Source organism: Macaca nemestrina, chromosome 3, assembly GCF_043159975.1.
Source record: "Macaca nemestrina isolate mMacNem1 chromosome 3, mMacNem.hap1, whole genome shotgun sequence".
NCBI lineage: Eukaryota > Metazoa > Chordata > Mammalia > Primates > Cercopithecidae > Macaca > Macaca nemestrina.
In genome coordinates, this window is record NC_092127.1 from 142,922,214 (window position 1) to 142,944,590 (window position 22,377).

General features: G+C 47.8%; 1 protein-coding gene and 1 long non-coding RNA gene across 6 annotated transcripts; one reads left to right on the top strand and one right to left on the bottom strand.

Annotated features, from left to right (window-relative positions):
• The first annotated feature begins 651 nt into the window (after positions 1 to 651).
• Positions 652 to 21,643, top strand: LOC105463309 (PR/SET domain 8). Of its 5 annotated transcripts, none has more exons than XM_071093556.1 (7): positions 652 to 1,257; positions 8,763 to 8,859; positions 13,343 to 13,454; positions 14,963 to 15,101; positions 17,397 to 17,617; positions 18,595 to 18,826; positions 19,222 to 21,643. In XM_071093556.1, coding segments are annotated over exons 2-7 (2,328 nt in total). In that variant the 5' UTR covers positions 652 to 1,257; positions 8,763 to 8,857; the 3' UTR covers positions 20,844 to 21,643. The 5 variants fall into 5 exon arrangements, with proteins under 5 accessions (XP_070949657.1, XP_070949655.1, XP_011708637.1 ...); XM_071093554.1 differs by lacking the exons at positions 652 to 1,257; positions 8,763 to 8,859 and adding exons at positions 1,433 to 1,553; positions 1,899 to 2,002; XM_011710335.2 differs by lacking the exons at positions 652 to 1,257; positions 8,763 to 8,859 and adding exons at positions 1,433 to 1,553; positions 1,899 to 2,002 and having other exon boundaries at positions 19,225 to 21,641.
• On the bottom strand, positions 12,651 to 14,809 carry LOC139362410 (uncharacterized). Its single transcript, XR_011621272.1, has 2 exons — positions 14,264 to 14,809; positions 12,651 to 13,686 (listed from the first exon to the last, which is right to left on the bottom strand). It is a non-coding gene; the product is annotated as an uncharacterized lncRNA (long non-coding RNA).
• Positions 21,644 to 22,377: the final 734 nt, after the last annotated feature.

Sequence of the window (22,377 nt, forward strand, 5' to 3'; positions counted from 1 at the left end):
ATGCCATTCTGCCGGACACAAGACAGCTGGGGGGTGGGGAGGGGTGTCTTCTAATGCTTTGGGATGGGAGTAGATCTGGCTTTCCTTATTTTACTTCTTATTCAGACCACCCGCCACCACCCATACACCCAATCAGCTCCCTTTACATTGGGCCAAGGCTCAGGGCATCTCTCTCGGAGACAGTGGCGAAGCAGGAGAGTTTGAGTTCCCAGGACATAATCCCCTGTCCTCTGGCTCTCCTCCATACTCATCATTTCCTTGAGTTCGCTCCCTGCCTGCATCCAGATTCAGGAAAGGGAAATAGCTTTCAAAATTAAAGAAATAAAAGCACTAATGGGATCTGAAATGAAAGGAAGGAAGGGGAAAAACTACACTTCCCATTCGCGTCCCTAATATTCTCTTCTTCCCTAGTCTGAATGTGCAAGGATGAACTTCCCACACCCCACCCCTTTGGCAGCTTCTGTTCTTTCCTCTTCCACCGTACACAGGAAACGGGAGAGTGTTTATCCCCAAGGGTGATATCCTGTTAGTGCCTGTCCCACGTTCTGGCTGAAGTAGCTGTCTTAAGGTGGAGTCGTCCAAAAATCCGTACCGTTTGGGGAGGAATGTTTCCTGGAGTGGGATGGACAAAGTGGGAAGAGAGGAAAATGAGCAAACCACTTCTGACGGACAGCGTGTGCGTGAGCGTGTAGGAGTGCTTGGGTTGTCCTCGCCCACCCGGCTCTCCATCCCCAGAGGGAGAATGACTGGAGGAGGCTGGTGGTTGCCAGGATGGTCCCCTCTCTTTCGTTAAACCTGCGGATACCGGGCTGCCCTGTAATCCGCGGGACTTGAGAAGGGCAGGCCTCCGCTCCTCCTCCCCAGGGGCCATGACCCTCACACACCCCCACCCCCACCCGCCACACCACCCCTCTCGCGACACACACGCAGTACTCGGGGCGACTGGGCGCCACTCCCACGCCAGAGCCCTGCCCCGCGCCCGCCTGGGGCCGAGCCGCCTGGCCCCTTCTCTTGTACCCCCACCCCCGCCCGCTGTCTAGGCTCCAGATGGCGGCTCCTTGCGCTCGGCTCGCGGCCCCCAGACGCCGCCCGGCAGCAGCCGGCGGTCGCTCCCTCCCTCTCAGCTGCTGCAGCAGAGACCGGGGCCATTTCGCGAGGCGGACGGGCTCCTCGGCAGGCTTGGATTGGGGTGGGAGCGCGGCCGCCGAGGGGCCCGCAGTAGCTGCGCTCACGGGGAAGGAGCCCCACAATCCCCAGGTAAGGAAGCCGCGGGGCAGGCGCAGGGCGGGGAAAGAGGAGCCTGAGCGTGCCGGTACCCAACCCTCTCTCTTTATTGACCTTCCTCCCCTCTGCCCCTTCATCCTGGGCGCTGAGGGCGGAACAGTTTCTGGACCAGAGCACCGGCGAGAAGCAGGGAGCGGCCGCACAGCAGCCAGAAGGGGGCGCCAGCACCCTGGGGCCGGTGCTACCGGATTGGCTCTGCCGGGGCGTTCCGCCCCCGCCCGGGGGAACGGTCCCTCGGCCCCACAGATGCCCCCTTCCGGTGGAAAGCGGTAATGCCCTCCGCCCACAGCTACCACCCCTTCCCCATTTTTCTCAGTTCTAACTGTACTCCTCTCTCGTTTCCTTTTTGCTTCTCTCTCTCTCTCTCTCTCTCTCTCTCTCTCTCTCTCTCTCTCTCTCTCTCTCCCCCTCTCCCTCTCCCTCTCTTCGTCTCTCTATCTTTCTCTCTGCTCTTGTTGTCTTACTTCCCCCTCCCTCCCCGCTTGCACCCCGGCACTTTTCCTTCTCTTTTCTGATCACTGGCGTGGGGGGAGGTTTTGTCGCCTGCCGGGAGGTAGTGTGGAGGGGATGGACGTGTTTCACACTCAGACTCTGGCTCTGGCTCCTCTCCTTAGGTGCCTCCCTGGGTGCTCGCGAAAGCAGCCCTGAGAATGGCAGCTCTCAGAGGTAGAAGTTATTCTTTTCGAGGGACAGGGCACGGCGACTGTTTGATTGGGGGGTGAGTTATGCATTTGGAGCAGCGCTTCCCTGGAATGCAGAGCTGGGGATTTCCCTTGCAAGACGGATGCTTGAAGTTCAGTGGCTTAGTACTGAGCCCCTTTCTCCCACTGAAAAATCATGACAGTCAAGAGTCTCTCTCTCTCTCTCTCTCTCTCTCTCTCTCTGTCTGTCTCTTTCTCTCCCTCTCTACCGCTCTCCAGAACCCTAAAGACAGCCTCCCCGGACAGTCTTCACCGTTTTTTTCAGAAGCAGTTGCGCTGGGGGTGGGGAAGGGGAGGGAAGGGACATTGAAAGGCCGCAGTGGCTGGCATCTCCGGGCCCGTCCGATGTCCTCTCTAATCCCCCAGTGTTCTGGCGCGTGCCCACAGTGCCCCCAGACCCTCCGCTCGCACGTGCGCCGAGGTCGTCGGGTTTTAGACCCAGAGAGCACGTTCCGTAAGCTCCCGGCCCAAATCCCCTCGGAAAAATTAATCACAACGACCAGCGGATGCAAAATGTGTGCCTGTGTTGAGTCTGTCTTTTAATCCCGAACGTAATTCTAAAAAGCAGCATCAGACAAGAGCTTTATTAATCCCTTACACGAGCAAATGCGATCTCTGACCTACTAGACTTGTTTTCCTGCAATTTCACAGTTAGCCTCGCTAGAGGAATGTGCAAGGACAGAAGGGAAACTGAGGAGACCCGTGGCTCATTAGCGAAATAATAGGGTGCACTTCAATAAAAATGCGGTCCTGAAGTGGAATAGACTCACCGGCAAGGAGCCCGGAAAGTCGACAGGGGCGGCGGCAAAGTGAGTGATGGGGATTGGAGAAAGGGGTAGGATTGGAGGAAGGGCCTCAGGCACAGTGTGGTTGGGAGCTGGAGTGGGAACCCAGTTCTGTCTCTTCCGAAGGCTTAGGACCCATGTGACTTAATTTAGGGACTGTCCCCTTTCGAGGGCACTAGGACAACTGGAGGGGCGCACCTGCCATACGGATGAGTTCAGGGTTTGATCTCTTGGGGCCTGTTTCTCACACTTGAGATTTCACTATCATGTCGTTCAATTAATCACATTTCCCTTCTCCCATTTTATTCAAAACCATCTTCCAGTTCCCTCATAATCGTAATTTGCGTCATTGCCTTTTATCGTTGATGAATTAGGAAGCCGAAAATGATAATGGAGGGTCAGGCCAATAAATTAGCTTTAGGAACAGACAGACGGACGTCCGAGGTTGCTGCATGGGTGGGCACTGTGGCCGGGGCCACCGTCGCTGCGGCGCTGCGCAGGAAGGGGTTAAGGAAAAGGCGCTTGGTACTGGCTGAATGGAGAGATCCACTCTGAAATAAAGCCGGTGGGCACAAGGGAAAACTTCTCACTGCACTAAGTGGAGAGACTCCTGTGACGCTTAGCTTTTCCCGTTTGGTATAGAAAAGGAAGGACTGGTTTGGTATAATAATGGAGAAAAAGGAAGGCTGGGGTAGGATAAGAGTCAGACTCCTGTTTCTTTCAGAGGCCTCCCTACTAGTGGGTAAACAGGTTTAAAGTATGGGCCTTATTAGGAGACTTTTTTTTTTTTCCAGAACTGGAATGTTAGATTTACTTTTGCATCCTTTCCTTCCTCTTTCCACTTACCTACTGGTCTGAAAGAGGGAAGAAAGAAGGGAAAAAATGAGGGAGGAAGGAAGAGAGGGGAGAGAGAGAAGGGGAGGAGGAGAGAGAGAGAGAGAGAGAGAGAGAGAGTTAAGATCAGATCAGTTAACTCCCTGGCCAAAAAGGAAAGTTGCTAATGTGGAGTTCTCCCTGCCCTCAAAGCAGCAGCAGCTCTGGGCGAGTAGGGTCTCCTCTTTTCTCCCTTCATGAAATCGATCACGCCTCCAGAGGGCTGAAGGAGAGCACTTTGCCACTCTTCACAGCTACACCCTGGCCTCTTTAGCTTTCAATTGAAAACCAATTAAAGGTTTCTATAAATCTGTTAGTGCCCTTTTATCTGGGGACCCCTGATGCATGCGATATTGCCCTTTAGATGCCTCTTCCGTGTTTTGTTTTACAATTGTTGTATCAATATAATGCAGCCTTTCTTCTCCTGTCTCTATAGATACAGATACACAAGGAAAACCAAAGCTATTCAGGCTCCTCATTTGTCCAGCAGCCTAACAGTGGTGCCCTTTCTCTGCTGCTGCTTTCCCTGCTTCGGGAGCAGCAGTTATGGTAGAAGCAGATGGCTACTGATTGGGGGAGCTTTGTGGCTCTAATACTGAATACTTTATGGAAAAGGACTTTATCATGCTTCGTTGGGCAGAGGAACAAGGGATGAGATTTATGGCCAGGAAAAATAAATCTTTTTCCAAGTTGTGGCTCCTTCTCACCAATGTCTCCTTTGCCCCCCGCGGTAGAACACTGAGGAATTGGTTTTATTTTATTCTCCTTTTTGCTAATGGAACCTTTTAGTCAGGATAGTGGACTAAGAGCTAGAACTTTACAAAATACCCCAGGTTGCGGCTATATCAGCATTCTCTGCCCTCAGGAAAAAAAAAAAAAAAAAAAAAGCAGAAGAACATCATTTTGAATGCTGTTTCAGGCCATGTCTTCTTGGATGTCCTCTTAGTTGATGGGTAAAATATCATTGTCCATTATTTTATTATCTATGAAGAACAGAAAAGAAGGATGATACTGGTGTTGAAGGAGAGGGGGAAATGATGGGGCATTTGGTGATGCAGGTATGCTTCTCTACTTTGAGAGGGTCTGAGCTGTGAAGATAATTAGGGGATGTCTGCGAATTTAGGGTTTGGGGCTCCTAATTGAATTTCCAAGGTTTGGGGAATATACAGAGTCCAACCCTATACTGGAGGCCTAATTCGCCCCAAGATAGTGCATATCGTTTCTCTTTTCTTCTCTTCACCTGAGTTTTACTTCTCTAACTTCTCTTGAGTCAGGTTTACTCCGTGTCTGTTGTTGGGTTGTGCCCCTCCTCTATATGCAAAGGGATGCAACCTCTGGCTCCTCCAGTCCTCAGAGTCTTTTCTTCTAGAGTAATGTCACGCCCCCTTCCTGAGATCTATAACATAAAGTCACACAGAAATGCTCCTATAGAGCCCCAAATGCCTACTGGCAACCTGGCACCAAGAGATGGTAGTCAATCCCAACTCTGGGTCTCCATTCCCATTTCAGACAGACTCTTTGTCTCCTTGATTTTTGAAATGTCATTTTCTGTTCAAGAAACATTTGTTGAGTGTCTTCCATGTTCCAAGTCCCTTTTCTCTGCCTTTTCAATTCTTTTACCTTGTACCTAAACACTAAAGAGAAAAGGCCAGGAGGACAGGCATTCAACTTCCACCAGGGTCCCCTAACTTTCTGCCACAAGCTACTTCCTTCCAACTCTCCAGGCACTACCACACACACTGACACACACTGATGTACCCCACACACTGACATACATCTTTGCATCTTGTTTCTCTCCAAAGAGGAAAAAAAGTGGTAGGAGAGAGCTGAGATTTTTAAAATTCTATTTACCCAGCATTCCAAAGCAGAGGACACTGAGATGCTTTAAACTTTGGGCATTTATTTCGTGCTAGGCTGAATGCTCTGCCAGCCTCATCACACTTAATTCGCATGCTGATCCTTTAAGTATGATGTTATTGATGTTAAATATTATAATATCCCTATTTCACAGATCCCCCTGCTTCACAGGAACCAAAAGCATAGAGATGCTAACTAACTCAAGCAAGTGGCCTAGCTGGGATCTGAACCGAGGCTTGACCTGCAATATTCATAGCCACTCTATGAAACAGATGTTGTCTTTACTATTTTACAAATGAAGATACTAAAGTTCAGAGAGGTTAAGTGATTTGCTCAAACACACAGGTAGGAGATTATAGACCCAGGGTTGAGACCTGAGTGTTGAAAATCCCAAATATCAAACTCTTAACCACTGCCTCTTAGATCCTTCAGAAGGAAGAGCAACTGGGAACCCACAACTGACCGGTATTACCTGATCCCCAGTCCTAGACTGGGCGGAAAGTTTCACAGAACGTGAGACGGTGGGCGTGGGGAAAATGTAAATCTCCCGTTCAGGGCTGCGCCTGCGCGGAAGCGGTGTGGTTTAGGAGAAGGAGGCTCCGCTGGGCTTCGCGAGCCAGACAGGGGGCCCCGTCTGTCATGCGGCCCACAGTGCTCCGCTCGAAGCCAGCGTACGGGCGCTGGAACAAGGAGTGAGGGCAGCCACAGGGGGAAACCGCCCTGCACGAAGCTCCAGTGCCAATGGTGTAGCTGCTGCCTCCGGGCACTAGTTACCTCGTCCTGCCAAGCTCCAGTACTTGGGCGTGTAGGCGAGGGCTGGAGCCATCCACCCGGTCCGCATCTGAGCCACAGCCCTTCACAGGAGTGGGGAGGTCACGCGCGCTGTAGGAGGCCCAGAGCCCTGGTCAGCGTTGGGAGGCCCGGTCCTCCGGGTTTCTCTGCTCACCCCCAGACCTCGGCTTTTGGCCGCGATGCTGGAGTTTACCATTAACGTGTTCACATGCTTCTCATCCCACGGAGTCGCCCGGATGAGCCTTTAACTGCCTGACTTACCCGCGTTTCTAACGTGGCGCCGCGACCCTGACCCTTCGCACCTCCACCAGGCCTAAAGAAAGAACTCGCAAGATGGGCATGGGAGGATGGAAGTCAAATATCAATCTACCAGGCCGGCCTTCCGCAGCAAACTGATTGCTCTTCCATTAAACCTGGGGTGGGGGTGGGAGGTGCGCGGCGTGGGCGGGGAAGGAAGGAAGGGATGACTGCCTTTCCTTCCGTTTCGCCCTAGAAACTTCGGGAAATCCTCAGCCCTCGCTGGGTCACTTGGAAAGTGGGTGGACAATACAGTTCCCAGTTTTCTAATAAGGAAGCAAAGGCAGTGTTAATAACAATAGGCAGCTCTGAAATGGGCATTTAGTATGTACCAAGCCTTGTTCTCTGCCTGCTAAGTATCAACTCAGCCCTAACTTTATGAAAAGGGTCCCTTTTATGCCCTCAGTTCACAGATGAAGGACTGAAGTACAGTCCGGTTAAATTACCTGGGGGGGCCTGGGATTCGAACCCATGCAGTCTTGGTTCCCCTATGGAGTTGTGGGCTTTCCTGAGCCTGAATTGTTGGTCCTTCTTCTTGGGTCAGTTCTCCAGACTTCTAAGGAGAATGTTCATTAATGAAAGCATTGAGACCATCTCGTGTCCAAGACTGAAATGAAACTAGCCCGGGCTTTTGGAAGTGATCCCTTACCATCTGCTCAGCAACTGGCTTTCCAAAGCGCGTTCGCCCTCGTTCCCTTAGAGTCCTCACTGCGATCCGGGAGGCAGCTCTTGCCAGCTTTAGTTCAACCGGAGGAAACCCAAGGCTGAGGTAGGTCACCGGCAGCCCAGCTAGTAAAAAATGGGAACACAGGCTCCTGCCCCGCGAGACGAGATCAGGCGACCAGCTGCTCGAGGTCGTGCACAGAGGCAGGGAGACAGGGTGGTGGAAAGAGTGTTAGGTTCCCGGAGACCCCGCCCTTGGGACGCCTTTCCGCAGGTAAAGTGGTCACCTAGCGGGAAGCAAGTGATGGCATTAATTGCCGATGGAAGGCTAAAGAACAAGGGAAATGTGGCGGGCCTTTGGGAACTGCATTTCCTCCCTGCTTCGCCCAGGGTTCATCTGGAGCGTACCAAGCGCGCAGCTTGGCCCTACACTGCCCCACATTCACGGTTTGTGCACTGTGCCCCTACAAGGGCGACGCCGGGCAGATGATGGCTTGTTTTGTTCTGCCCTGGTCGCCTCCTGTGTCAGGGCTCTGCACTCTTTGGTGAATCAGCTCAAATGATGTGATCTGTGTCTGCGCCTCCTGACACTGTGGGGGCGTTGCCCTCCTTGGATCTCTCCCAGGGAAACCTGGTTTGCCCACATTGAAGTCCCTCATTTGACCTTCTCTGCACTCTTAGTTCTGTGGCTGTACCTTTCACTAAGACATCGGCACCGGACAATGTAGACATCAAGAAGTGTTCGAGTCTAGCAGGCACTTCTGTGCCTTGTCTTGCTTCCCAAACTCAGGACTCAAACTCAGCTATGTGGGGCCTTGAAGAGGAGCCGCTAATTCAGTCCCGCAGGTTAAAAATAAAACTCGTTGCACTCAGTGCGTTGGCATTGGCTTTCTCGAGGGTATTTTCAAAAGTTCAGGGGAACCCCACTTATCTGGAACACAGATGTCTTAGGACTTCAGTTTTAAACTGACTTTAGAATATAGATAATGCTGTGGGGTAGCTGATCACACACACAAGATATTAGATAGTAACATTATACTCAGGATATATTCTTTACAACTCTATTCAATTTGCTCCCTTGGGACCAACTGCTGTCCTGAATGATTTCACACAAACTATTTTCTCGATACCATCTTACATGAAAACATCCAAAAAAGAGAACTGGCTTCTTAATGGACAAGCATCCAAGTAAAATGACAGTCCTACAACTTATTTTTAATTGATGCCTTTGACAACATTCACCCCAACCTTCTTAAACACACACCCATACCCATATATGCATAGAGGACCATTTCTGCTCAGGTATAAAGTTATTCAGGCCTAAGTTAAATTCTAGGCCTAGCAAATCTCACCATCTAGGTCATTATATTCAACATGTTTATTCTTAGGAATTTATGAGTGTTTTATTTAGCAATTATGGGTATTATTTCTTTTAAAAATATGAGTTTTCATTTAAACTTCCTTAAAAGGAGATTATGAATAATATCATGGTTACTATATTACATTACAGATACTATCACATCAGCCTGGGAGGCAGCTTTTCACTCGCAAGTTAAAGAGAACACATATGTTGCAATCCTTGCCTATTCTTGCCTCCACTTCATAATGTAAGTCCAGAAGTGTTTATAGTAGTCATGATGTTGCTGCATTTGTGACATGTTGATCTTTGATTTTTTTTTAGGAGACCACGTTTCCAAGTATTAGCAGTGAGGAAAGACTGACATTGGTAGCTTTCAAGTGTTTGTGAAAATCTTCTGAGAACTAACAGCTTTTCATATAATGTTTTGGGAGACATCCCCCATTGATGCTAAATTAATATCCCTGGATTAAATCATAGAACACCTGGGATTAATTGAACTGAAATCATACAGTTTTCACTCAGAGTTCGGTTGGCAATATGAGCAAGGGAGCAGTTCGGGAGGATAATTTGTGAAGAAATTGAACCATATTTCCAAGACTTTTTAATACAATGTGAATCATCACTATTGTGGCTCCTAACTGGTATATACTTCTCAAATCCTCTCTGTCTGTCTCTTTCTTCCTTTCTTTTTACTTTCTTTGTCTTGCTTCTCTCTTCCTTGAGAAAATGAAACATCTCTCTCTTTGGGCCTCAGGAAAGTGTACCATGGGTTTATTCCAAGTACTGGACATTTGTGTCCCCTGCCTAGACCCCTTTCCCAGAAGAGCCATGCTTTCTGCTGCTTTTTCCCCAGCAGCCCAAATTCTCACAGTCCGTGCCTCAGAAAGCTAACTGGGATTAGATGCCAAGAAGTGTATTCTGCCCAGGATATATATGCTGTGTGTCTATCATTGCCTGTTATTTAACTCAGGAATTACAATCCACCTAAAACAGAGAGGAAAAGGGTGGCACAGAGTTACTGAATCTTGGGATGATGTCCATTCTCCTGGCTGTGTGAAGAAATTTGATGTAGAGCCTCTCAATGTTGTCACATTCCCAAGGCCTAGAGTTAGACTTCTCAAATTCTCATTTGAGACTCCTGGACACCAATTTGAGACTGCTAGACATCCCCTGATCCCCAGTCTGCCTAAAAACCCTGACCCAGAGGGTAAGGAGGTTCAGAGTGACTGATGGAGACGTGGCTACAACCAGCCAACCCCCCTCACACTGAGATGCATTCAAAGGGTGTGGTGTCTGAGTCTAGGAAGGACTTTGGAACCTATGGATTTGACAAAAATCCAGGTCTTTTCTTGCCAGATCATTATACACTCATCTTGGGAGAAGTATAGAAGTTGGGAGAATCCAGGGAGTCAAAATAGTGGATATTGGATTTGGTTCAGAGGTCACACTCACACAGATGAGTATGAGGCACTTATTTCATATCTCTTGGTAGTTTTGCACAATGTCACTTCGGTTTGCTAGCCCATCTAAAAGTCATAGTCAGAGGCCATTAAGCCAGTTGACTACAACCCAGATCCAGGAGAGGAAGAGAGTAACATATAGCTTTCAAAGACTATCCCATTCTCAGCTGAACTCCAACAGAAGTGTAAGTAAAACTTGGGAACACTCAGAGAGAAAGTTTTAAACTTGAGAAAGGTAGATTATCATTGTAATGATAATGGTGGTAGTAGTAGCTACAGGAGCAGCAGGATTTAAAGCTGGACTATTTATGAGGAAAAGCCCAAGAGAGAAAAGTGTGAGTCAGGAGTAATGATCCCTACAGTTGGGATCCTGAAGTCCTTCCTCACAGGCTACAAAATTACCCAACTCTAAGTCTCTGGCTTTCCCAGGGTCAGCCTGGAAAACATTTGCTTATGTAATACCCAGTGAGCCAACTACAATACTTAGTGTGAGGAACAGACCCAAACTGAGTTTGCAGTGTATACTTATAAAAAACAAGTACCCCTCCCCACATCCCACTCCTTCACATCATTGTTTATCCAACTCAGAAGCATGCCTCTTCTCACCAAGATGTAAAACAAACAAACAAACAAACAAACTCCTCTGGGTCTTTTTAAAAAACCCACCATGTATCATTCTCTTGATAAAGGCAAAGTGGTAGAAAATGAGTTAACAACCCTCTGAACAACATTTTTTGCACAGGCCTGGTGTTTTTCTTAATTGACCAGCCCATCATTTCTGTTTCTCTTTCATGTACAAGTAGTCAATAAGGTTTATCCCCTTAAAAGTTCCTTATTTTGAATGGTGAGGCTAGGTAATGCAATTCTCCTCCTTGAAGATCTATTCTCTGCCTCCCTCAACCCTCACAGCCCCTTCCAGAGACCTCCCTGTGGGAAATTAATAAGCTTAGGAAGGAGCTGCCACTGTCTGCTCCATTGGCATCCTCTTATCTTCCAGTGTGTGGGGTTTTTTCCCCCCTTTCACCATGAATTGCCATACTCTTTTGACAATCAAGCCTTTGCTGGCGTAGTGCTTTGGCAATAGAGTTAGAGGTGGGTAAGCCAGAACCTAGAAAGATATAGAAAAAGAAAATCAGTGTGTTTTCATTCTCATAGGATAATAATCTTTGTGTGAATTATTCTTGGAGATGTTACCTGCCTCTTATCAAAGAAGTTGAAATATTTTGGGCTCCATTTTTCAACCCTGGGAAGAAAAAGGGTATTCCCATTCTAATAGTCACTAAGAATTAAAATTCCCTTTCTTACCCTTCCTCCACCCTCTCACTTTGGTCATAAGAGGCACCTCGGGTATCATTTATCAACCTCTCTCCAGCCCACTCTTCCAAAATAACACTACAGTTTCCTACATGTGTATTTTTGCCAGGACTCCAAAGAGCCTTGCTAAAGTGGAACAAGGTGAGCATGCCCACTCTTCATTGTCATTCTTCTAATTACTTAATTGGAAATAAAATCCTAGGGAAGAGAGCTCCAAATATATGCATAAACCTATTGTTCCATGTGAATTACATAAAACTGTTGACTAGGTACATTTTTATAGTACTGTCTGAGGCTGAATAAATGCCTCAACCCTTCATTTAGTATCAGTGAATTCCAGTAAGTATTAATGCAGAGTGATTTCAAAGTAGTTTATGTACCATTTTAGCCCATAAATTTCTACAGGAATAAAAATAATTTGTAGATTTTCTTTATCCCCTATTAATGATTGTCATTTAGGACATTTATATTACGAAGCAAAATGTGTACCACTTAAATTACTAGAAAACTCTCCAAGTAAGAACTTTGATTTAATCTTACTTATATTGTTTTGTTATGTCAGTTATTTAACTCATAATAAGAAGGGTAGGTCAGATTCATAAAATGTGAGAAATTCTGATATTTAAGGATCTTTATCTGAAAGCAGTAGGAAAAACATTAATTAGAGGTTAAAAAAGTAAAACTGAAATGAAGCATCTGTTGGCCAGTTTCTCAATAAATCACTCCCTTCTCAGATGTATAAAATCGTCGCTGTTTTCTAGCTTGAGACTTAAAAAGGTCAAGCTGTTGCACCCTGAACTTAAGTATCAAAAACATTATTTTATACAAACTGGAGTCAAGGTTTTAGTACCTCAAAAGAAACATAGTTTAAATGGTCTCTATATCTAATAAGAGAAAGGCCAGGCACAAGAAAAATGCCTTCCATTTAGAGTTTATTTTCTAAATGTCCACATTCTGGAGTAGAGGCTTATATATTTACAATATGTAAGGTAATTTTTTAATGCTTTGCATGGACAGATGACTTTTCCTGAAAGATAAACTTCCAATGCTCTAAATAACAGCAAAAGAAAGCACTAAGGAGTGTTCTGTTCAACAGATTAATGAAATTATGTTCTTAAACACCATTCCTCACACACCATATTGCATTTATCAGTCTGTAGTTTCTAAGGGACCGCATGACTCTCTTATGGCTACTTTTCTTTATTAACTGGAAGTTGTTTACAACCATGCCTCTTCTGCCCTTTACTTTTCTTCTTTCTTCTACTCGGAATTAACTTACGTTTCTGGCCACTATTCTTCAAACCTGAGGTTTATTTTCCAGATGTTTGAGACATTATTTTCACATTTCTAATTCTTCCACCCATTCTTTAAAGAAGTATTAGGGGACAATGTGTCCATGCTTTTGTGTATGTGTGTGTGTGTGTGTGTGTGTGTGTGTGGAGAGAGAGAGAGAGAGAGAGAAAGAAGTGAATCTAGTATTCAGTGGAACAATCAGTTATAAGACAATTGGTAGCTCAGTACAGCTGCAGATTCTTATATACAGACATGTAAGAGAGCCCTCATTGCACTAAGCCTTGATCATTAGGAGTCACCCTTAGCTGAAGTACATAAAATTGCACATAGCCAAAGTACGTAAAACTGCACTTCCAGAAGCTTTCTTTGAAAAGTCAGTAGCTAACCTGAAAACTAAGGAATTCCCCCACTTTCTCTCAAAATATGGGGATTTGACAGCCCTTCCTTCTGTGAATTTCAGCTTAGTTCTAGGCAGCAATTCAGAACTTGCATGGGGTACTGACCAGAAAAGAGAAGGAAACACACACATACACACACACACACACACACACACACACACACACACACACACACACACACAGAGGGGCGGGGGGAGAGAGAGAGAGGGAGAACAAGGAAGAAAATGAACTTCATGGGAAAGTCCTTGCACTTGTTTCTCCTCAGGAAAATCCTCCCCTGGCCTCCTGGGACTGCAGTCACCGGGCTGTCCAAGCCTCCATACTCCACTGAGTTCCAGAGAAGGGTCTCAAAGCTGGGAGAGGATCAAACTAACATGGTAAGCTGCTTTTTGCCAACTCCCCAAATACATTATTTCAACAACAACAACAAGGAAAAACAACACCAAGGAGGCTGTCTCCTTAAGTTGTGGTTGTACCTCCTCCACTTTAGCCAGCTGCACAATCCGATTTATCCTAATGCTGACAGATTGCCCACTTCAAAGTAGTGGTGGTGTGGGTGGGGCTGAAGAAGTTGAGAAACAATCTATACCACTCAAAGGCCTTTCTTCCCTTAGGAGTAGAGAATTGAACTGTGAAAAAGAAGCCCGAGATCCCCCAGCGAAATGGTGTTGCAGCCCGGTTGAAGGAGTCAACTTGCAGGCTGTTAAAGACCTCAAGTCATTAGCATCAGCTGCTGCACTAAAGGGGCAAGTCAGCGCCTCTAAGTGGCTTAGCGCACAAACGAGGCTCCCGAGACGGCCTTGGCAACTCCATCCCCTCCTCCACCACCCGCTGGATGCGAAAAGCTTTCCGGAGCCCATCTTGATAATCATTTTTATTTTGAATCACCCTTGCCTCGCAACCCCAAGACCTCAGAGTGCCAACAGCACCCATTATAGGACTCCCTCTGGGGCTGTGCAGATTCTGCACGAAGCAGAGGGCAAAAACAAACAAACAAACAAAAAAAACAGGAACTGTTTGAGTCCACTAACCTGCGCTCTTCCCACCAACCTCCGGCACCCCACCTCCGCCCACGTACCCGTGTCCTGGGACTGGGAGGTACCGTTATGTCCCCTTCCGAGGTCTGGTGACATTCTCACTCCAACCTCATCTCCCGAGCCATGGGAAGGCTGAGCCAAGTTCTTACCAAAGCGCATCCTTTCTGAATTTTGCAGGGGGAAGCTTGGTAGTGTTGGTGCTCCTGAAGAGAGACGACGCCTCTTTATCAACCTCAGGCAACTAGCGGCGCAAATCAGCGGTGGCTCCAGGGCTAGAGTATCCCTGGGGCTAACCGCACCCCTCTCCCTTTCACGGAACGTGGACTCCGGGGAAATACGCTCGGGGTCGGCACGCGCTGGGTGTCCAGCTCTCTGTCATAGCTTCTCCAAGTGCCTAGTGAAACGGGGAAAGGCCTTCTCCAATCCTTTTGGTACCTTCCTTTCCGATCCTGAAACGATTTTCCCCTCCTAGCCGTCCCAGAGGGCCCGAGCTTTAGGAAGAGGCGGGCCGGGACGCTCTCTGAGAGGCGTTGCCACCCGGGGTAGGCGCTCATGATCTGCTGGGCGCGGGCAGGCCGGGGGAAAAAGCTGCGAGGCAGGCGGCGCCGGAGGGAGCTCCTGGCCCAGCAAAGAGTTAAAGGGAGGGGACGTGGGCTGTCACGCGTCATTGGGCAGATTATGTGCAGCAAACAAAAAGTGTGTGTCTGCGTGCCAGTCAGTCACTGCATCGGGTCCATCTGTACAACTCTCTCCGTTTCTCCGTCTCCCTCTCTCTCTCTCTCTCCCTGCCTCCCTCCACCCCCCAATCTTTTTCTCCCCATCTCTCCATCTCTCTCTTATCTCTTTAGGAAAAGCCTAAAAGACGGCAACACCAACACCTCTTGACATGGAAATACACTGATACAATAGGCAAAAAGAAACACTCGATTGCATCTTCCGGGTTCCAGGTGGCCTTATTTGGTAGAGTCTATACTGACCTTATTCCTGGTAAGTCTATTTGCATTGATGTGGGAGGGGGATGGGAGGAAGGCAGTTTGGTGGAAAGAGTAGAAAATTTTGTCTTCCGTCTCCTTATTATCCAGAAGAGAGAGAAAAATAATTCTTGAGGGGCTCTCTACTGCCAGGAATATTGTACAAAAGGAGGAGCGGGTGGGGAGCACTTTGCCGGAGAAGCCAGGGACTGGGGAGCGCGCGGCCGCCAGACAATGCCTGACTAGAGGGACGGGCTAGCGGCGGGCAGCAGCGACCGGCTTTCAGAAAGCCCCGCCGGCTCTGGGGCATATTCCCAGGGCAGGCGGATAAGAACCTGGGCCCAGAGCGGGGCACGGAGCTGTGAAACGTTGGGTGGCAAAGGCGACCGCACGCGGGCGGGCGCTCCTAGGCTCTTGCCCAGCGGTTATTGTGATGGGCTTGAGGCTCGTGGCGGCTGGCGCGGCGACTCCGACCGCTATTAGCGCGGCTGGAGTGAGGACCTTTTCACCGTATTGTTAGGTAGAACTGCATTTTAATGACTGTGTCCCTGCTGTTGCCCGAAGTGACGGGGGCGACCTCCCAGCACAATGAAATGCTTGTGTGAAAGAGATTTTTAAAAGGAAGAGAGAAATTGGGGCATAAAACACTGAATTGAAGGAAATTGAAAAGAGGAGAATAGGATTCCGTTGAAAATGAGATGAGAGGTTATGGGTTTTTTTAAATGTATTTTAATTTGAAATGAAAAATCAGGATGTCTACCTTGTATGGGGTAAAAATGTCCAGGGATAGATGATGTAGAATAATAAAGTTTCTTCTTTATGGATATTTTCCCTTATTTCTGCTGTCTGGTAGATACAGCCCAACACTTGACATTTGGGGGATGCAAGAGGATGAATGGAAAATGAGACGAACCAAAGTTTTAGGCTATGTTAGCTGGAATGGGGGGGAAAAAGCACACCTTGTAGTCACACGTGTAAGGTTAATTGGTTAATATAAATTAAAATAAAAACAGACGTCACTGATATTATTCCATAATGAACAGCTTTGCAGGAAAAGAATTAGATCTACTCTTTCCTGTTACTTTAATTATACAAAACATACATAAATAATTGCCAACGGTGACATTATCAGGGAACAACAAACTTGGAGGAATCTTTTGATTAGTTTGAAATACTAAGCAATGCAGCTAGTTCAAAGCTAGTTAAAAAATTTAAACACCTGTTTCTTTTTTTCTTTTTTCTTTTTTTTAATGATAAGTCTTGTATGGGGTGTCCAGAGGAAGGAAAATGTCCCTTTATGACAGCTTAATAGAGAACCCTCCATTGGGGCATTACTTTCTAAATTGCTGTGGATTAAACAGCTGGAGAGCCCACTGAGGAGTGCTCAAGGAGGGCTGCCCCCTCTTGCCCAAAAAGGGTCATATGGGGTAGGGGGAGTGAAAATTTACCAGTCATTACACACAGTATTTCAGACTGGGGACACTTTAGGCCTGTCCTGTACCTGCTCACTTCATGAGCTACATGTGACTCAATCCACCCCCTTGTATAACAAGGTAACCGGGATTCACTCTCATCCATAAATAAGCATGTCCAGAAAAAAAATTACCTCTGCTTGCTGCTTTTAATTAAAGCCTCAGAGGAACAGTGTTGGATTATGGTAATGAGCAGACATACGTCCCTTCTTGTAGGCTGCAGAGAAAGGTTAGCTGACACAGAATTAGTGGCCCTGACACTCCACTTGAAATCCATTCGCCATGCTCCGCTGTCTCCGCCTGCTCACTAACGCTGCTCCCCTCTTTGGAAGAAAAGGAAAAAATCAGCTCCCGGGCACCCAGTTCAATACATAGGCAGAGGCACTTTTCCCCAAGGGTTAGAAGCTTCTTTCAGTAAGGGAAGTCTATAGGCTGGTTAAAATATATGTGCGTGTGTGTGTATAATATATAAATATATATATAATATATAAATATAATATATATATAATATATATTCTGCCTTGAACTTCACCTCCAAAACCTACCCAATCCAACATCAAGGTAATGCAAAAATGATCTAGTCTTTCCAGCCCTTTCTTTTCTTTCTTCCAAGCAGTCAGCTCCAGATTTCCCACTATTCTAATTATTTTAACAAGTATCTCTTAGTTTTCATCTTTAAAATATGCCATGTTTATCTCCTATAATTTTGAAATAAGAGCTATGCAAAAATCAGGCAGGTGCAAGGAAAATCTGCCTAGTATTTGAACAGTTCTGCCTAGGTTAATGGCAGTAGAAGCAGTATTGTAACTCACTTTCTTGTGCTGTGTGTCTATCTCCAGTGATGGAGGATACAGGCATCCAGCGAGGCATCTGGGATGGAGATGCCAAGGCTGTCCAACAATGTCTGACAGATATTTTTACCAGCGTTTACACCACCTGCGACATCCCTGAGAATGCTATATTTGGTCCCTGTGTCCTGAGCCATACTTCCCTATATGACAGCATAGCTTTCATAGCTCTCAAGTCTACTGACAAGAGAACAGTACCTTATATCTTTCGGGTAAGTCTCCACTGGAGCTGTGTAGGTGTATGAGGGTAATGTCCTGTTGGAAATGGACTAAAAATAATTCTAATGACAAGTGGAGATAGGTTTTGCCTGTGGAAAATGCAATAAAGCAAGCAATCCATTTCACACATCAAAAATTAGAAAAGGAAAATTAAACTCAAATTATTGTCAACTGATTTTTTGCAATAAATGACAAAATTTGATTTGGAATGTTAGAAATATCTAAATCAGTGCTTCAGTTCTGGTTTATCTGGTTTATCCTAAACTCTGGGAGATTTCACTGGGGCGGAGGCTATTTGCATACTAACTAGTTTCTGCAAGTTCCTTGACAAGTATTGGGTACATTTGCCTTCCATTTGAGGAGGCTACTTCATCCCCTAAATATTAGTTTCTTTGGAAATATTAGCTAGTGCCCAGAGTTTGTATTTAAGTAAAAATGTTAATGGTTTTGATAGTAAAGCATCATTAAATCCATATGTCTGAATTGGAAGATAAAAGGCCTCTCATTTCCTATTCTTCTTTACAAAGAAAAGCTATTAATTGTTCGAGCCAGGATTTGGAACATGATTGCCATAGCGTAATTTCTAAGATTTAAGCTTGCTTTATTTCTGAAACAAACAAAATTCTCCATACCTTTGTAATGTGGGATAACTTAGAAGTAAACTCTCAAGACGTTAACACTAAATTCTAAGAAGAAATTTCCTCATTTAGTATTCAACCAATATATAAAAACGGTGACTTAAATGATCTGTATGATTGATGCAGTGTTTCAAAAGATGGTTATCTTGCCTACTGGTTACAAACATGAGGACAGGTCCCAGCTTGGGCCAAATTTTTGGAAGCGTGGTCTCAGATAATTTTTGGAAAAGAATAACATAGAAGAAATGGTCTTGATTCTTCTGATTTCATTCTCTCATGAGGGTCCCTCTCCCCTCTCCTTCTTGTCTTTTTTCATCTATTTCAAACCGCAGGTAGACACCTCAGCAGCAAATGGTTCCTCAGAAGGTCTCATGTGGCTGCGGTTGGTCCAGTCGGCCAGAGATAAGGAAGAGCAGAACCTTGAAGCCTATATAAAAAACGGACAGCTGTTTTACCGCTCTCTTCGCAGGATTGCCAAAGACGAGGAGTTACTAGTTTGGTACGGGAAAGAACTGACTGAGTTACTCTTGCTCTGCCCCTCTAGATCCCACAACAAAATGAATGGTAGGTTGGCTCGCGACCGGCGTGTGGGCCCTTAACTAGCGGGGGAGAGTACTCAGGGAGCGGCAGGGGCTCACCCGGCGCGTTGGCGCGTCTTTCTTCCCTTTGGGTGTCTCATAGGAAGATTCTGAGATATAGTTCGGAATGAAGCTAAACAGATAGGTGAAGATAAAGCAAGGAAACTTGACTTGTTTGCTGTATTCCCCCCAAATCAGGAGGGAAAGTTAGATCAGGTTGGTCATTCTTTTCTCAGGCACTCAGGCCCTGAGAAATGAAGGTGGATTTGTCAAGGGGATGGTGGCAAACTGGCTTGGGGGCGATGCTGAGTAATCATGTGGTGTGCGTGTGTGTGTGTGTGTGCGCGCGCGTGCGTGTGTGTGTGGTGTTTGCTCACTAAGCAGGGTCGTCCCCTTACACATGCCTGGAATGCAGCCAACGTTTCCAGTTTGAGTTCCCCTATGTGGCGCATCTGCGTTTCCGCTGCCCCAAGAGACTTCACAGCGCTGATATAAGTCCCCAAGACGAGCAAGGCGGCGGCGTGGGCACCAAGGACCACGGGGGCGGCGGCGGCGGCGGTGGCAAAGACCAGCAGCAGCAGCAGGAGGCACCTTTAGGCCCGGGTCCCAAGTTTTGCAAAGCCGGTCCCCTCCACCACTACCCAACCCCCTCCCCCGAAAGCAGCAACCCACCCGCTGCCGCCGGCGGCAGCAGCGCGAAACCATCCACAGACTTCCACAACCTGGCCAGGGAGCTGGAAAACTCCCGGGGAGGCAGCAGCTGCTCCCCAGCCCAGAGCCTCAGCAGTGGTAGCGGCAGCGGCGGCGGCGGCGGCCACCAGGAGGCGGAGCTGAGTCCCGACGGCATCGCCACGGGCGGCGGCAAAGGAAAGAGGAAATTCCCGGAGGAGGCGGCGGAGGGCGGCGGTGGCGCGGGTCTGGTAGGCAGCCGGGGCCGCTTCGCAGAGCGGCCCCTCCCGGCCTCCAAGGAGGATCTGGTGTGCACACCGCAGCAGTACCGAGCCTCGGGCAGCTACTTCGGCCTGGAAGAGAACGGCCGCCTCTTTGCGCCGCCCAGTCCCGAGACGGGCGAGGCGAAGCGCAGCGCCTTCGTGGAGGTGAAGAAGGCGACCCGCGCGGCCGGCCTGCAGGAGGAGGGGACCGCCGACGGCGGGGGCGTCGCCTCCGAGGACCAGGACGCTGGCGGCGGCGGCGGCTCCTCCACACCCGCGGCCGCGTCGCCGGTAGGCGCCGAGAAGCTGCTGGCCCCGCGGCCCGGGGGCCCGCTGCCCAGCCGGCTCGAGGGCGGCAGTCCTGCGAGGGGCAGCGCCTTCACTTCGGTGCCGCAGCTGGGCAGCGCGGGCAGCACGGGCGGTGGGGGCGGCACGGGCGCCGGGGCCGCGGGCGGCGCGGGCGGGGGCCAGGGCGCCCCGTCGGACGAGCGCAAAAGCGCCTTCTCACAGCCAGCACGCTCCTTCTCGCAGCTGTCCCCGCTGGTGCTGGGCCAGAAGCTGGGCGCGCTCGAGCCATGCCACCCCGCCGACGGCGTGGGCCCCACCAGACTCTACCCCGCCGCCGCGGACCCTCTAGCGGTGAAGCTCCAGGGGGCCGCGGACCTGAACGGAGGTTGCGGGTCCCTGCCTAGCGGCGGCGGGGGCCTACCTAAGCAGAGCCCCTTCCTGTACGCCACCGCGTTCTGGCCCAAGAGTTCCGCTGCCGCTGCAGCCGCCGCTGCTGCGGCGGCCGCGGGGCCTTTGCAGCTGCAGCTGCCCTCGGCGCTCACGCTGCTGCCGCCCTCCTTCACCTCGCTGTGTCTGCCCGCGCAGAACTGGTGTGCCAAGTGCAACGCCTCCTTCCGCATGACCTCCGACCTGGTGTACCACATGAGGTCGCACCACAAAAAGGAGTATGCGATGGAGCCCTTGGTGAAGCGTCGGCGAGAGGAGAAACTCAAGTGCCCCATCTGCAATGAGTCCTTCAGGGAGCGCCACCACCTCTCCAGGCACATGACCTCGCATAATTGACTCGGAAAGGACCCCAGCTTTCCGCGCGCGCGCACGCACAGTCAAGCCACCTGCAGGAATAAACACGCGAGAACATCCACCGCTTCCGTGCACCCCGAAACACTGCACAAAGACACATACATTCACCACTCCCCCCCAACGCGCACACACGTCCTCCCCTTCCCGGAACTTCATTCAACTATTTACCCGGGACACACACGCCCACCCACACACACACAGACACACACACACACACACACACACACACGAGCCAGGATGGTGGATTTTTGATTGGGTGGGTTGTTTGAGGGGGTTTTCTTTTGAATGCACGCATTTTCACTTTCCCCAAAACAAAGGTACATTTTTAAAAATGTCATATATTGCAACATATTGATGCATTTGTCATACGTTTCTACTTAAATTATTAAGCACTTACGATTTAGATGTAATAATTGTATGTAAGGGCAAAATTTATTTTAGATATAAAGTAAAGGAGGAGGGCGAGATGCTTTCTGCATTTCTTGATGATAGTTTGTGTTCTTACAAAAATAAACAAAATGAATAAAAAGGGGTCGCCATTCAATTTGAGTTTCCAGGGGGAAGTGCATGTATAATGAAATGGTTATGGACTTCAATGAAGAATGTCATCAATTATGTAAATATGTATCTCCTTTTAATACAAAGTGTAATTTTGTGCCAGTGAAATGGAGTCTGAATAGTTATGTGTTTCTTTTATCCCTGGAAATATTTATTAAACTTTATAGTTTATCGGAGTATGTTGGATGCTTTGACAATAAATGACTATTTTCTTCAAAGCAAATATTTGGAAAGTTTTTAAATTTTATTGTTGTAACTAAGGACTATACTTTGAGTAAATGTCATTTATTTTCACTGAATTCCTGAAAAGAAGGGAAGAAACAGCATAAGAGAGGAATGATAAACCTGGCACCATTTGCATTTATTTACTGTAAGCCAATTTTGAGCCTAAAAGAAGGTAAGTTTTTATTATCACTTCGAAAATATTTAGCTGGAAAGTGTTGCACCTCTTGATCAAAGACAAATCATTTAGACAAAGATGCCTGCCATGCAGCTAACCTGTCACTGGGACACCAGCATTCTTTTCAGCAGCAGGATAATTAGTATCTTCACAAATGGCCTGAGACAAACAATGTTCAGGCTGGGATCTGTGAGACCAGATGAAAAGCCCACTTTAGGTTCTACTAGTGATGGCTACATGGAAGGGTATCTTGTACTCTAATGTCATTACAATGGCATTCTGTCATAATCTATTTAGAGATCCTGTGGGGGAGTTTCCCTAAAAACCAAGGTGAAATGACCATAGTTTGATCATGGTCTATGTATTGCAAGGCCCAGCTTTCCTTATAAAGGCATTGACAACTGCATAGCCTCTGCAAAAAAAGTGTCCTGAAACGTTACAATACAGAAAAACCTGACAATTTCCCTCCTCTTTCTACTCTTCCCTCTATGAAAAGTACTTCTGTACTCTTTACATACTGATAATAATTCTTAGTTAAATATTGAGTGTACAAAGTCT